Below are 16,620 nucleotides of genomic sequence, written 5' to 3' on the forward strand. Positions count from 1 at the left end.
TGCAAGACTTTTGTGAAGTCACGTCCTGCATTAACATAACAACCAAATTTCTATATACATTAACATTTAACTGCAGTTGGTTTTTAATTGACAACCCCCCCCCCCCCCCATATACACACACACGCCTCTCAAGTTATTTCAAGAAGCTAATATGGACATGTTACCTTTACTTGTTAGTGTCATTTGTCAGCAAAACCTGTATTCATTTGCAGTATTTTATCTTCTCCCCTCTGCCAAGACATTTACATTAAAAAAAAGAGCTCTATAGTGATCAAACAATGAATGTGTGAAATATAGCAGGCTTTGCTTGTGAACTATGGAGTATGCACTTCCGATTCTCATAGAATTTGGAAAGCCTATAATTTTCCAATTTACATTACAGGAAAATGGGGCAAAAAAAGTAATTGATAATAATATTTTTTATGCACAATTTAACATGCTATATTACAATCTTACAGTGTTTTATGTCCCTTTAAGGTAACAATTGACATATCTTAGTAAACATATAATACTAGTACAATGTACTTACAGTGAACTTCTCCAAACCAGTTGCTCCAGCATTTCCAACAAAAATACCAGAACTGGGTTCAAACGTCAAACCTTCTGCTGATCTTTGGAATGGAACCCTGTGATATTCTTCACAGTCCATGTACAACACTATTTCATTCCCTATAACAGTCATTGTAAAACGATTCCACTTGTTTGTCATAACTGGTACTTTAAAAGAAGCTGCCTCTCTGGAAATCTGAGAACCTGGCTCTGTGTAGTACATGATAATCCTTTGTGTACCATCTTCCACAGATGATAATCTAAGACCCAAGTAGATAATTTTTTGAAATGCATCAGTTATGGCAAATAATACTCCACCGTGATTGCTGTTAGGTTTCACTGTAGCAATAACTGCGAATTCTCTGAAAAAAGGTTGGGGTATAAATGATCTTGTAAGACGGCCAATATTTGATTCTGGTCCAAAACTGTAAGCTGGAAACCCTTCATATCCAGTGATAAAGGAGACGGATGGTGGAAGCGGGACTCCAATTAGTTCTGTAAGGTCGAGATGTCCTTTAGTGCCTCGTTCTGTGTTAAAAAAAATAATAATAATAATTACTAAGGATAATAGCATTAACTTGTTCATTTAAAACTTAGAAACATTGCTTTGGTGACAAATAATAAGTATGACGATGTTGTTCTTTCTAGAGTATGATTGACACCCCTGCTAGCGGCAAATCTGCAGGGGGCGGCATTGCACAAGCAGTTCACAAGAAATGCTGGTGCAATGATAAATGCCGACAGCATGCTGTCGGCATTTATCGATGTGCAGCGAACATGATACGCTACATTGTATCATGTCCACTCGCACTATGTTAAATATACCCCAATGTTTCAATTTCCTTAAAGGGATAGAAATGTCAAAATTGAAATGTGCATGGGTGCATTTTAAAGTGAAATAGAAGTATTTTTGCAATATACTTCCATTCTCAAAAATGCTTCTAGTAAAATGTATTACTGTTTTTCTGTGGCATACGTACATATCCTATGAGGGCCCATGCACCAGTATTCAAACACCACACCTTCTTAGAGAGTCAGTGATGGCTTATATGACACAAATGAGGTCTTCACGAAAGCAATAAAGGACATCTTCAGCTCTCTGAGCTTGAGTATTGGTGCATAGGCCTTAACTGGATATATGTGTATGCCGCAGAAAAACAGTAATTCCTTTTACTAGAAGCATTTTTTGCTAATGGAAATATATTGCAAAAGTGCTTCTATTTCAAATTGAAATGCATTTATGAACATTTCATTTTTGACATTTCTATCCCTTTAATCTATTTATCCTTACCGCCAATACAATGATTATATTCCATGTATTAGGTACACATTCTGCAAATAAATGCTCATACAATTTTATACGGTTTACTTCTGAAACCACTAGCCGCTAATGTAACCCGTGGCCTGATAATCCTCAATATATGAGAAATACTTTGCTCCTAAACTTTATTAATTAAGATATATTATTTAATATATTTGAAAGATCCTATAAGACCACAAACTCTATGTATAATTTATTACCAACCTTGAAATAAGCTTATATCACCTAGTTCCCAAGAAACTAACTGCTATTAGCCTCTCAATAAGATTTTGACCTGGTTTGTTTTGGCTAATGTGCTCCCCATACTACTTTGTTTATGATCATGAAATACTTTTGTTAATATATAATTTCAGACCTCCTGGCAGTCCTGGATCTGGGTTGTGGGGGTCTGTCCACTTTCCTGCCCACAGCATCAGGGCAAATATCCTGGTTTTAGAGAACACTCCAGCCTCTGTCCAGGACACACCCAGATTATGACTTTCCTGCCCAAGACTTATCCAGACCCCTCAGCAAATCCCCTGCCCCACCCCACCCTATAACAGTCTGACCCACAAAACAGCAGTAGTGGGCAACTGTCCACAAGTCCCTTCACCTCCCTGTCACAGAAATAATCCAGGAAATGTTTGTAGGTGTGTAGTTTACAGGCTAGGACTGACCTTGGGGCATACAGGGCATTTGTCTGGTGGACCCGGGGACAGTTGTGGACTGTGGACAGTTGCCTTTGCCCCGTCCACATTTGCATTCAGTGTAGAATTGATCTGTGGCTGCTTTAGACAACCTCACCCTGGGTGGGTAAGGAGCATATATAGATTAATACGTCTTATATCAAAATTGCACTGTTCTTGTGCTCTGCATGTGTCTTTTTATTAAGTGTCTTCCTGTTGTCTGCAATTAAGTATATACTTGCAAAATGAACCCTTTCTATCTGTAATTTTGAGTAAACCTGTGTCTTGTCCCTTGGGCTGAGGTGTAACTACTGGGCCCTTAGATCTAGGGACCCGTCTGGTCCTTCAGTCAGTAGTAGCATTTCTACCATGGGTGCTTGGACCCCATTTACATAATCTCTGGCCCCTATGTGTGCCCCCCACACTGGAAAAAGATGGATCACAGTACATAGAATGTGTATGAGATTGCCTTAAAATGACACTGTACCCAATTTTTTTCTTTTGTGATTCAGATAGAGCATGACATTTTAAGCAACGTTCTAATTTACTCCTATTATCAAATTTTCTTTATTCTCTTGGTATCTTTATTTGAAATGCAAGACTGTAAGATTAGATGCCGGCCCATTTTTGGTGAACAACTTGGGTTGTCCTTGCTGATTGGTGGATAAATTCATCCACCAATAAAAAAGTGCTGTCCAGAGTACTGAACCAAGAAAAAAAGCTTAGATGCCTTCTTTTTCAAATAAAGATAGCAAGAGAACGAAGAAAAATTGATAATAGGAGTAAATTAGAAAGTTGCCTAAAATTGCATGCTCTATCTGAATCACAAAAGAAAAAAATTGGGTTCAGTGTTCCTTTAATGGTGGCAAGACTTCAAAGATGTCTGCCACAGTGTTATTGTATTGGAAAACCTGCCACCATATTTGTACAGGAAGGCTGCACAAGTGCATATTCTCTGGCTTAGGCTAACCAAGGGAGAAGGAAGACAGAGAAGCAACTCCTCTTGATGGAGCCTGTTGACGTCTGTATGTGTGTTTGTGTGATTGTAGATGTCTGAAATGTGTGTGTGTTCATGTAGGTGCCTTTGGATGTCTGTGTGTGTTATTTATCTCTAATAGTGCAGATCACATGGGATGAAAAGTGTCTCAGAAGCTTGCTATTTTGAGTTACTGTGACACAGGATGATGAGCAATAAGTGATATTTATTTAAATGTAAGCTTGAATAGCTCCTTTTTACTATTTAATGACAACTAAATTATGAGACACTATTTTACCTATTTATCCCACTCTCTGGCCCCTATTTAACAAAGGTCTTGCGGACCTGATCCGACAGTGCGGATCAGGTCCGCAAGACCTTGCTGAATGTGGAGAGCAATACGCTCGCCGTATTCAGCATTGCACCAGCAGCTCACAAGAGCTACTGGTGCAACGCCGCTCCCTGCAGACTCGCGGCCAATCGGTCGCCAGCAGGGAGGTGTCAATCAACCCAATCGTACTCGATCGGGTTGAATTGTTGCGATTCCTGTCTGCCTGCTCAGAGCAGGCAGACAGGGTTATGGAGCAGCGGTCTTTGTGACCGCTGCTTCATAACTGTTGTTTCTGGCGAGTCTGAAGACTCGCCAGAAACACAGGCCGTCAAGCTCCTTTCGGAGCTTGATAGAAAGGCCCCATAGTCTCTATCTATCTACCTATCTATCTATCTTATTTTCTTAGTCATCTATTACTTGACTCCTTCAACTGATATATTTCATATTTATTAGGTGGCGGCTTAATAGGTTGTCATTCCTTGTTGGACCCGTAAAAAAATTATCTTTGTATAAAAATATAAAAAATATAAACATAGCAAGAAATTATAATAGCATCTAAAAAATCTAAGTCATTATTTTAGCACTAAAAGAGTGTGGGTTACTTGTACAAAGGTAAAGGCTTTTTCCTTCAGTTCCTATATTTTTCTGTGCAGCTTTAGCACAGAGATGAGCAGAGGTGTAAATTATCGCTGCCCTCTTTTCGAACATATGGAATTATTTTGCTATATCTCATTCAGAGTTGCAGCAGACATCTGAAGAAATATTCAAGTCAACCTGCTGATAAAATAATTGTTCACTGCTAACTTAGTGACATTAGAAATCATATAGACAACATATTTACTACACTGAAATATTCGTATTGCTCTCTCCAGAGTATCTTCTTGATTCAGCTATTGAACAAAGTGCCCTACTTTACACCCAGCAAGAAAAAGAGAATAAAAGTCCTTTTATAAGCTTGGGCTGATAACCATATCAGGTTCTCCTACTTCCGCAACAGAATTATGTTAAAAAGAAAAATAGGATCATATTTTTAACATATTTTAAATACTTTGTTGTAACACATAAGTGTAAAAGGCATCATTAAAAATATAGAGAAATGAATCCTGTAAACTATTTGGCATAATCCAGTAAGTTAATGCCTAGCCAAATCTATCTGACAATAAAACCCTTATTCTTTTTCCCTAGCAGATCTGGAATGAAGCTGGAATGTTGCAGTAACAATGACGCTTCACATCTCGCTTCCCAAGCTTGGGACTTCTTTAAGGGCTATAGAGTTATGTTTTGTGCAATAAAAATTATATTGGGCATAACATCTGTCTCTGTTATAATCAGTATATTTCATTTATTAATTAGATAAAATTAATATGATCTTTTTATTAAATGCAGCTAAATAAACCTAGTCATGTTTTTTAGTTTTTATAGTTTAACCAAGGCAAATGAACAAAATCATGTTGCAACCACGTATAAAATACTATGACAGTATTTAAAAAATAGAAAAAAATTAAGATTATGGCATTACTTCAAATTCCAATGAACTGTTGATATCAGTGGTGTATTCACTTTTTGTGCTGTCTTATGAAATCTCCTTTTATCACCCCACTCCAAAATAATGGAGTCAATCACAGTAATTAAAAAAAAAACCATATGAAATTATTTATTTACAAGAATTTCCACAAACCTAATGTTTTTCTGTTTAAAATCATTAAGATAAGTTTTCTAAAGGATTGTGAATGACCCCAATATAGCACATATCTGTATCATGTGTGACAAAATGCACTGATTTCATATATATGTATATATATTTTTTTGGGGGGGGGGAAGCAACAGACCTGCTGGGCTGACTGACACCCCCACTTGATGCTGATGTATGAGGCTATCATCCAGGAAACCAGTATGCGGTTTAAAAGAATAGGGTCTGCATTTTCAAAAAAAGGGGTCTAATTTCCATGTAAAATGCATGTGATCTATATAGAGATTGCTGATCAACAGCAACACACATATGTAGAGGAATGATAAATTGTTTCTTCTGAATAAGGGGGTCACATGCTCATCTAGTTTGGAGGTGATCACTATGATTATGGTGACCACCTACCTCAACTAGGCATCGGTAATGGTGATCACATGTCCAATCTATACCCCAGGGCGTTGGGTCGATGGAGTTCTGTACAGTCCCTTATATCCCCTCAAGAAACAGAGAGAGGCATGACATGAGCTGTTAATAGAAGATGGCATTCACTTATTTACTTAAAGGGACTGTCAACACCAAAATTGTTATTGTTATGATTAAGGGCCTAGTAAAGGCCTGAAACCTTGTATTTTTGTTTTCTCTGGACCCCATGTAAAGAATAAAGGTATTTTGTTGCCAAATTGGAGGCTGGAGTCTCTGTGTTGCTATTTGGATAAGAGGAATTGGCAAGTCTGGTATTCCGTGCCCCTAAATTAAGAAGAGGTGTGCTGTTTTCCAACCTTGTTTGAATCTTTTACTACCCATTCCCCAGCTTTGCACAACTAACATTGATATATTAATATACTTAATAACATATAAACATCTACTTTTCTGCTTGTTTCTAAGCTAATACAGCTTCTTATCACACGCTTTTTTTTATTAGCTTTTCACAACAGGAAACTGAAAGTTCATGTGGGTCATATAGATAGCATTGTGGTCACGCTCATGGGTTATGCACAACACAGCAATAATTGGCTAAAATGCAAGTCAATAGATAATAAATAGCCATAGGATCAGGGGACTGTCAAAAGAGACTTAGATACAAGGTAATCACAGATGTTACAAGTATATTAATATAACCATGTTGACTGTGCAAAACTGGGGATTTTGTAATAAAGGGATTATCTATCTTTTTAAACAATATTTTTTTTTTTGGAGTTGACTGTCCCTTTAAGGCTCCAAAGTAGCCTAAGTCCCTTCAAGTAAACATAAAACAAATGATTATTTCCTTCAAATTAGGGACTTCTGCTACTCTAGATGGCAGGATATTGCCATAGAAACTGTATAGTGCATTTTGCTAACCAAATAGATCTTTTCATATGTGGCACCTAATTACTGAAATATGCTAAGTATATAAAAAAAACATGACTCTAGTGTCCTTTTAAACAAGTTAAATTGTTATAACCTGGAAAGAAGATCAGAAAGATGATATTTAATTTAACATTTTCATCTTTATCAGATTGCATTACTCAGCATGACTGTATTATCTCATAAAAATATATTTTTTCATTACAAGTGTTAAAATTCAAATTATATGTCTGGCATCTTTCAAGGGGAAATCATTTTTTTATTCTTTGTGTAGTCCAGAATGTTTTGCCATTTCATATACACACAAGGGCTGCTTCTTCCATAATAACAAAGTGCTTATCAGCCAGCTGGTACTGAGCAATTAGATCATTCTGAACATATCCTTGGAAAGATTTACCTATGTTTCCTAAAACAATGAAACAAAAGATAGGATGAGTCTGAAAGTAATTGACTGACAATCCCCATATCTAGTGATCTCTTAAAACTTTTAATTTCATAAAATAATTACTCATATACTTATATACACTATCAAGGGCACAAATTGAATGAGTTATCTAAATCAAAACTCAGGCAGTTGAACAATGATGGTAATCCAAAATAAACAGATGAGTAAAGCGCAACACAATGGATTCTACTTTACACCCAAGTAAATTATCATGATCACATGACATCCCGAGACTTCCTGAGTATTTGAAATGTGCTTTCAAATTAAACAGATGTTATGAAACACATTTGTTGTATAGAAGCACATGCTTTAATCTGCATTTATTTCAGAATATGTGCAAAATTATGCCATATATATATATATATATATCACAACGAAGAGTCCGCACTCGCTGGTATTATACCAAGTGTATACTTTAGTTATACGCCATTTTGGGGATCAAAACACTCCCCTTCCTCAGACAACAGAGACAGCAAACAAACCAAATTTATAAAGGCAAAGAGACCCCACCCCCAGGAAATGACACCATCAATGTTGCTATAGTGACAACAAACCAGTGAAATGATGCATAATACATTGTCATACTCATACAAATTAAATCATGATCTAATAAGTCACACTATAAAAAAGTAAATTGTGCTATATTTTGAACCCTACTAAGAAATATAAATATATATATATATATATATATATATATATATATATATATATATATATATACACACACAAGAATTTAACTGATTATAACTATTACTCTCATATAGATGGAGTTTAAGATCACAGATTCACCATAGAAAAAAAAAAAAAATATATATATATATATATATATATGTATGTATGCACATACACTATTAGATAAAGCAATCATACAATGATGATACAAAGGGATATTCTGATACAAATGTTGAAATAAATACCTTATTGAATTGTAAACCTGCAAAGTGTTATTGTATATGCCACTATGATTTACAGTACCTTGACGAAATGTCCGTACAGAGCTTTCCAATACTCTCAAGTATATATAGAGAGGGAGCTCACAAGTATGTCCAAATACTGTGGATGATGTAAAGATGATGTTTGAAGTTTAGTAGAATCTGGTTAGTGTCGCTTTAAATTTTAAAAGGTCAAAAGTGCTTTTCTGTGCTGCTCCAATCCAGCCTGGTAATTCCCAACCTCGGCTCCGTAAATGGTTACGTAAAATAGAAGAAAAAGAGAGAGCGCACAGCAAGACTCAAGTGAAGATTCTTATTGAAACATATGCACGCAAATAATATTGCACTTACTGAATAAAAGAAATAAAAGAGCATTCAGGTATAGCTCTCACCCGCCTCACAATGCAGTCTAAGATGGTAGTGTCTCCTGCTGTTAAAGCCGTAAGCGTCTAACAGGGTTTTCCGTATACCCTGATTGTCTGCTCATTGACTTGTTGAGGACAAGTTTGGCTTTGATAGTGACGTCTAGGACCTGTCAACTGGTACCTGACACGTTTCTCCCGGTCAGTGGCCGCACTTTTTCAAAGGTATAAACAACGTCTGTTTGTCACAATGCGCCCTTGATATTTAAAGGGCTGTCAGCCATACAAAGCTAATGGGTGTTTTTATTTGCTGCCAATCGTGTTGGTCTAATATGTGGGTGTGTAAATAGGCTTACGATTACGGTAGTCCTCTATTGTAATGTGATACACAAACCCATATTATATATCTGTAGCACGGTGAGTACATGTTAAAAACAGTTGTTCAGACAGTATATAAAAAAAATATATAAAAAACATAAAACTAATCTGATCATTTTGATACATAATAACATAAGATATATGCTTGTCATGCAATAGTGTGTATAAATATGCTATAGGACAATATTACAATTTAATTGAAATGTTGCTATATTTTGACATTTGATAACATCAATACCAATACAAATGATACTAGAATAAATAAACACTTTAATTAATAAAAACTCTAATTAATAAAAAGTTCTAATTAATAAAAAGTTAATAAAGGGTTACTTAGTATCCTGAAATACATAATCTATCATATTTAATATAAATACTACCTAATAAAAACTACCCAATAAAAAGAATTTTCTATATCTTATATTAAACTTTTATGTTAAAACTTTATATTAGAACTTTCTGACACATTTATAGTTGATCTGTCCTTTAGTGATTTTATGTTTAAAAAATGATTGCTGAGTACATATAACCTATTTCATTACTTGATTATTTTAGTTTATAAAGGAACCGATTTTATATGAAGGTAGCTACATCAATATCAATATTTAAACCCAAAGGTTGTAATGTTTGGAGCTTATATATCCATTTTTTCTCCAGTTTCCTTAATTCTAAAAGGCGATTTCTTTTTGATGGTGGAACACTATCTACAACTTGTACTTTTAAGGAACTAGGGTTGTGTCCATGACATTCTAAAAAATGTTTGGGGATACTATGGTTAGTCATTTTTTCTTTAATATTATAGATATGTTCATTTACTCGTCGTCTGATTTTTTGTTTCGTGCGGCCTAGATATAATAGGCCACACCCACATTGTAATAAATAAACTACATATATGGAGTCACAGTTACTCCTAAATGAGATATTAAATGTTTCTGTGGACCCACTGTTTGGAAATGTTGGTGCTTTGTTAATATGTTTTTTTAAAAATAATAAATCAGGGCAGGAACCAATAGGGGCATATATACATAATAAGCTTTTAAAATCACAATCGAAAAAAGCAGACCCACCAAGGTTCGTTACAATATTTAATGAGGGCTCTAAGTGTTTAGAGAGGATACTTAAAAAACATTGGTCATTACTGAAATCTGACCCTGTGTTAGGACCACATTTAGATGTTAAACCCATTATCACATATAGGAAAGGTAAGAGTCTTAAGAATATACTCGCCCCTAGTAAACTTAAATTAGTCACAAAAAATTAGTATAAAGAGAATGGAAATATCAAAGCAGGGGCCAATTGGTTAAGTGAATGGAAGGGTACCATGAAATGTGGCAAAACAAGATGTAATATGTGTAAACATATTAACAAAGCACCAACATTTTCAAACAGTGGGTCCACAGAAACATTTAATATCTCCTTTAGGAGTAACTGTGACTCCATATATGTAGTTTATTTATTATAATGTGGGTGTGGCCTATTATATGTAGGCCGCACAAAACAAAAAATCAGACGACGAGTAAATGAACATATCTATAATATTAAATAAAAAATGACTAACCATAGCATCCCCAAACATTTTTTAGAATGTCATGGACACAACCCTAGTTCCTTAAAAGTACAAGTTATAGATAGTGTTCCACCATCAAAACCAAATCACCTTTTAGAATTAAGGAAACTGGAAACAAAATGGATATATAAGCTCCAAACATTACAACCTTTGGGTTTAAATATAGATATTGATGTAGCTGCCTTCATATAAAATCGGTCCCTTTATAAACTAAAATAATCAAGTAATGAAATAGGTTATATGTACTCAGCAATCATTTTTTAAACATAAAATCACTAAAGGACAGATCAACTATAAATGTGTCAGAAAGTTCTAATATAAAGTTTTAATATAAAATTTTAATATAGATGAGGACTTCCGGCGGGGGCGGAGCCGTTAGACACGCTGTACGGCTCACGGCGCTCTAGAGAAGGGAGCGAGGAAATCTCCCCCGGCTAAAAGTTGCTTGCACTATCCGGAATCCTTGGGACCGGCGGCAAGTTCCACAGACGCTGTCTACGTCTGAGCTGAGGAAGCCCTTGACTGGCGGAAAAGCCTAGCGGTGGATACCGCAACTACCGCAGAGGAAAACCGGCAGACCGAAGAAAAAGGACAGTAAAGTCGGGTAAGAGAAATATTACCCGTGAAGTGACTGGCCTTGCTGACTGGAGTAGCCGCTGGTAGGAGGGGGCAGTCTGCCTGCAGAGAGATCTGTAGGGAGCGCGCCCTCCTCGCGGTGAAGAGTGTTACAGCTGCATATTTGTTTGGCCTGACTGCCCGATAGCGGGAAGGAATCCCGGCTTTACCCTTACAATGTTTTTTAAAGCGGACTGCCTAAGGTTTCTCTATACCTAATAAAGTACACCTGGTTTACAGGCATAGCGTGTACATATGGGATATTTTGGCTCCTATGAGCTGAAGATTCACAGGAGGTGGATGAGGCTAAGTGATTCATTTGAGGGATTGAATCAACACAAGTTAGGGAGAAGGGTTATTTTCCCTATTCTGGTGAACTATCCTCCCGCCCCCCTTCTTCCATGTATTAATCACCCTGTTGATGGTTGTGGGGTAACAGGAGCCTGAAGTGTTCTCTAAAGAAAGAGAAAAAAAAAGGAAAAAGGAAAAAAGAAATTAGGAGTACTTCTCACACCAAAAGTGCCAAAGTACAACTGGTCTGTTTATAACTGATGATACTTAAATTCGCCACAATTAGCTTATAAAGCTGGACTTTATCTCAAGATACAAGATGCAACAGTACATCGGTCCCTGAGTATCTTGAAAATTGGTGTTTCTTATTATCCAGGTTATTTCTACACTTCCTGCAGGCTTATAGAGAGCCAAGAGACTAGGCCTGGACAATCTGCTTTTTTTTTCCTTAAGCTGCATATTCCTCAAGATTGGTGCATTCATTTATCTGCTGTTTAATAGTCTCCCTCTTTAGTAGAGAAGAGAGAGAGAGATTTTGATGGTTAACTAATGGCTAAAATTGAGTTAAATATTTTGACCCTGGTTTTTCTTTTTCTTTTGTTTTTTTTCTTGTTTTTTTTATGTTAATATTGATGGGTATACGCAATTGCTTTCCTGTTAACATAAGCTCATTAACTGCTTTTGAGAATTAACTCACTATAACACCATAGATATCTTGGTTAAATTATGAATGTTTAAGGGATATGGCCCTTATTGATCAATTGCTGATTATTACAGGTGTCCGCTTCTCATAATTATAATTTGGGTGAGATATTAGGCCGTAACTACACTAACCTTTATAAATATACACTCACAGTCCTTAGTTTAACACATATTCACGCTTATAATAAAATAAAAAAAAAAAAAAAAAAAAAAAAAAAAAAGAAACACATACACACACTTGAGCCAGAAAACTAACTAGGTCCCTTTTGGATTTGCTCACTTTTTCTTTTTCATACTTTTTTTCAGTTTTTTTTTTTTTTTGTTGTTTCTCACATTCACTATTAGTATTCACAGAATATATGGAAAGATATATTATACACACGAAACAGAGTTCTCCCATAATGCCACCCAAGGGCAAGGATAGAAAGGTTAGGAGTGCGGATACCTCTTTGGACCCCGTATCAGAGGGGGCTATAGCACATGTGGACATTGGTAGTTTAGTATCTCAATTAACCGATGTTTTTACCCCACAATTTGATATCATTAAGAAGGAGCTCAGCAGTATTTCAATAGATATTATCTCTCTATCAAACGAGGTTAAGCAATTCGCTTCAAGGATATTAGAGGCGGAAAATAGGATCTCTGACTTAGAGGACCGGGTCAATGTACAAGATAAAGTAATCCAAGATTATGATGGCAAGATTACTGGTTTACAATTCCGTCTGGAGGATCTTGAGGATCGCTCCAGACGGAATAATATAAGAATCATTGGTCTTCCTGAGTCCCCTGAGTATGAAGATCTTATAAAGGTTACTTCTTTATTATTACCCAAAGCTTTAGGTTTCTCTGAACAACAATTGCCCTTAGAGGTAGAGAGAGCTCATAGGGTAGGATATAGTAGAACAAATATGGCTAGGGGCGATAGAAGCAGAATGTGCATTTTTAAGTTGCTTAGATTCCAGGACAAAGTAAATCTGTTAAAAGCATATAGAAAGATGGGCGAATTTGTATTTGAAAAAAACAAGCTATTAATGTTTCAAGATTTCTCAATAGAAACATCTACCAAAAGAAAACAGATGATTCCGCTGTGTACTAAGATTATTGATAAAGGGTTTAAGGCCTGGGTTGTGTACCCTGCAAAGATTATGTTAGATGAAAATGGGGTTAGACGAATCCTCAATAATCCTCAAGAGGCCCACGAATTTATTAGTACCCTATAATATATTAGGGAAAATAATTCAGGTTTAGATAGGGGAGTTTATGCCAAGTAAGATGGATATGCAATGTGTCTGGGTACGCGCTGATCTTTGGTGCGTTTTCTTTTCTTTTTGTTATTACCTTGTGCTCACTACGAGGATTATAGATATGTTTTTGATATTTGTGGGGCACACTGATAACGTTAAATGGAAGAAAGAATCTATATTGTTGCTGAGCACTTACTTTTTTAAAATTGAAATTATGTTAAGTAGGATAGAAGCGCTATGTGTCTGGGTAAGCGCTGATTTTTCTGTGTGTTTTTTCTTTTTTTCTCTTTATGTATTCACTATGATGATTATAGTTATGCTTTTGAGGTTTGCAATGCACATGAACAGAGTTAAGTGGAAAAAAGAGTTTATATTGTTGTTGAGCCCTTATTATTTTAAAATTGAATTTTTCACAGGTATAGAACGAGTAGTTCTCCTTTTATTATGTAGGGTTCCCCCTTTTTTTTTTTTTTTTTTTTTTTTTTCTCTCTCTCTCCCTCGCCGGTCCTCTCGCCTCTCTCTTCCCCCTCCCACCACTGTGGCTAAGTTAATTTAGACCACAGCTTAAAAATAGCTTTCAAGTGCACATATATTTTTAATATGTTTAATGGCAGTTAGGATCAATATGCTTTCTTGGAATGTAGGGGGCATTACGTCACCTAGAAAACGCAAATTGATTATTAAACATCTACTGAAGTTTAGTCCCAACATTGTGTTGTTACAGGAAACACATTTGAATCTGGCAGAAGCTATGAAGTTAAAGTGTAAATGGGTAGGGGAATGTATTGCAGCTCCAGGAGTTAAAAGAAAATCAGGGGTAGCCATTTTGCTTCATAAAAATTTAGAGTATAATATTGTGAAGAAGGAGACTGACCCAGAGGGAAGATACCTGATACTACATATTCAGATTAATAGATGTAATTTTATCATCTGTAATATATACGGTCCCAATTCTTTTTCGCCCACCTTCTGGGAAAATATTAGAAGTAAATTATTTCTGTTTTCAGCAGCCAATTTAGTTTTAGGGGGGGATTTCAATATGACGTTATGCCCCATTTTAGACAGATTGTCCTCAAAAAACCAACGAGAAAATAATAAAGTAGCAAAATATTTTAAGTCCTTTTGTCACGAATTGAAATTAATTGATATATGGAGACATAAAAATCCAGAAGTCCGTAGCTTTTCATGTGAGTCTAAAACTCACATGACATTTTCGAGGATTGATATGTTTCTAATCTCTAAACCACTTGCCTTATGCAGATCAGAAGCTAATATCTATGATATTGCTATCTCTGATCATGCGGTAATCTCTTTCACTTTGGTGGCCATCTCCCCCCCTAAGGCCCAAAATACGTCTTTTTTTTTCCCCCGATTTTTGACGGATAGTCCTAAGTTCAGCAACTGGTTAAAACAGAAGTGGAAGGATTATGTTACCTTCAATATAGGACAATTTAGTAAACCAGAGGTATTCTGGGAAGCAGCGAAAGCTGTATTAAGGGGGGAAATTAAGCTTTACTTATCCACTTGGAAGAAGAAAAAGCTGGAGCTAGAATTACAGTTAACAGCACAAGTTAGAAATGCGCTTAGAAAGTTTTATCTTGATCAGACAAGAGATAACTGGGATAGATATTGCAAATCGAAAAGGGAAAGAGATATCTTCTTCAAACAAAGGTCACAGGAAGATGAATTGAAAATAAATTATCAATTCAGAGGTCATTATGGGGCCTCAGCTAAATTTTTGGCTAAAGTAGCTAAGGTGAGAAAAAGTAAGAATATTATCTCGACTATTAAAAGGGGGAATATAAAATACACTAATACAGAGGATATTAGTCAGATATTTTTCAACGTATTTCAACAGCTTTATGCAGAAACACAGGTTAATGCAGACAACGCATTAAATTTCTGGGCGAGTGTCAATCTCCCCAATATTTCGGAGGAGAGTTTATCAGAACTTAATAGACCTATTTCAGAGGAGGAAGTTCTTGAGGCTATACAATCAGCCAATCTTAATAAATCACCAGGACCAGACGCTATTCCGATAGAATTTTATAAAATTCTGAAGGAGGAAGTAAAATTATCATTAGTGAATTTGTTTAATTATTATTTTTCTGCTGGTAATTCTATGTCTAGTTATTTTTCGGCTGCTCGTATATCTCTGATTCTAAAGAAAGGTAAGGACCCGGAAGATCCAGGGTCATATAGGCCTATATCAGTACTCAATGCTGATTATAAATTGCTGACCGCTATTATCTCGATTAGGCTGGCCAAGGTATTAGACGGGATTATCCATCCAGATCAAACTGGATTTATGAGGGATAGGAATTCGCTTAAGAATATACGTCAAGTGACTACATTTCTAGATTATGCATGGAATTTAGATCCCAAGAACGAACAATCTAAAAAGATTTTTGAAGCGGCTATCCTAACAGTAGATGCTGAGAAGGCCTTTGATGCAGTGAACTGGAACTATTTATTTACGGCATTGGAACGATTTGGATTCAAGAAACAATTCCTTGATTTCGTCAAGAATTTATACAAAAATCCGATTTCATTTCTCTGCATCAATGGCCACTCCTCTCCTTATATTTCACTTAAAAGAGGGACAAGACAAGGGTGCCCCCTCTCCCCTTTACTCTTTAATTTAGCTCTGGAGCCCTTTGCTATCTTATTGCGGGATAGGCTACTAGGGGTTCAATTTGGTTCCTTTAGTTTAAATACTCTCTTATATGCGGACGATTTGTTAATATTCTTGGACAAGGCGCAATATTCCATCCCCATATTGTTACAATTATTTAAAAAATTTTCCTCCTTCTCAGGTTATAAAATAAATTTTGATAAGAGTGAACTCCTCTGGGTAGACAAGAAAGGATCCAACTGGAAAGATCACCCCTTTAAAGTGGTGGAGTTCTTTCGATATCTTGGTATTATCTTTCATAGAAACCCAACAATTTGGTATAAGTTAAATTTCCCTCCGATATTACAAAAAATTAAAAATGATCTAGAAAATTGGACCTCGCTTCCCATCTCATTGTCTGCTAGAATTAATCTGATTAAATCTATTATCTTTCCTAGAGTTCTATATCTGCTCCAGAATCTCCCGTTATTTCTGACCAATAAAGATATTGGTAATATACAGTCCTGGGTATCTAAATTTATATGGGGTAATAAGAAGCCAAGGATTAGTCTTAGTAAACTGATGCAGAAACGT

The 16,620-nt window shown here is 35.9% G+C and overlaps 1 protein-coding gene across 2 annotated transcripts in view; it reads right to left on the reverse strand.

Moving 5' to 3' along the window:
• Positions 1-16,620, reverse strand: part of LOC128660597 (collagen alpha-1(XV) chain) — a 674,535-nt gene that overhangs the window by 508,080 nt on the left and 149,835 nt on the right. For both annotated transcript variants that reach the window (XM_053714523.1, XM_053714522.1), the window contains exon 3: positions 530-1,077. In XM_053714523.1, the coding sequence (XP_053570498.1) occupies positions 530-1,077 (548 nt within the window). The remainder of the gene's footprint in view (positions 1-529; positions 1,078-16,620) is intronic.

Source organism: Bombina bombina, chromosome 5 (assembly GCF_027579735.1).
Source record: "Bombina bombina isolate aBomBom1 chromosome 5, aBomBom1.pri, whole genome shotgun sequence".
In the NCBI taxonomy this organism is placed as follows: Eukaryota; Metazoa; Chordata; class Amphibia; order Anura; family Bombinatoridae; genus Bombina; species Bombina bombina.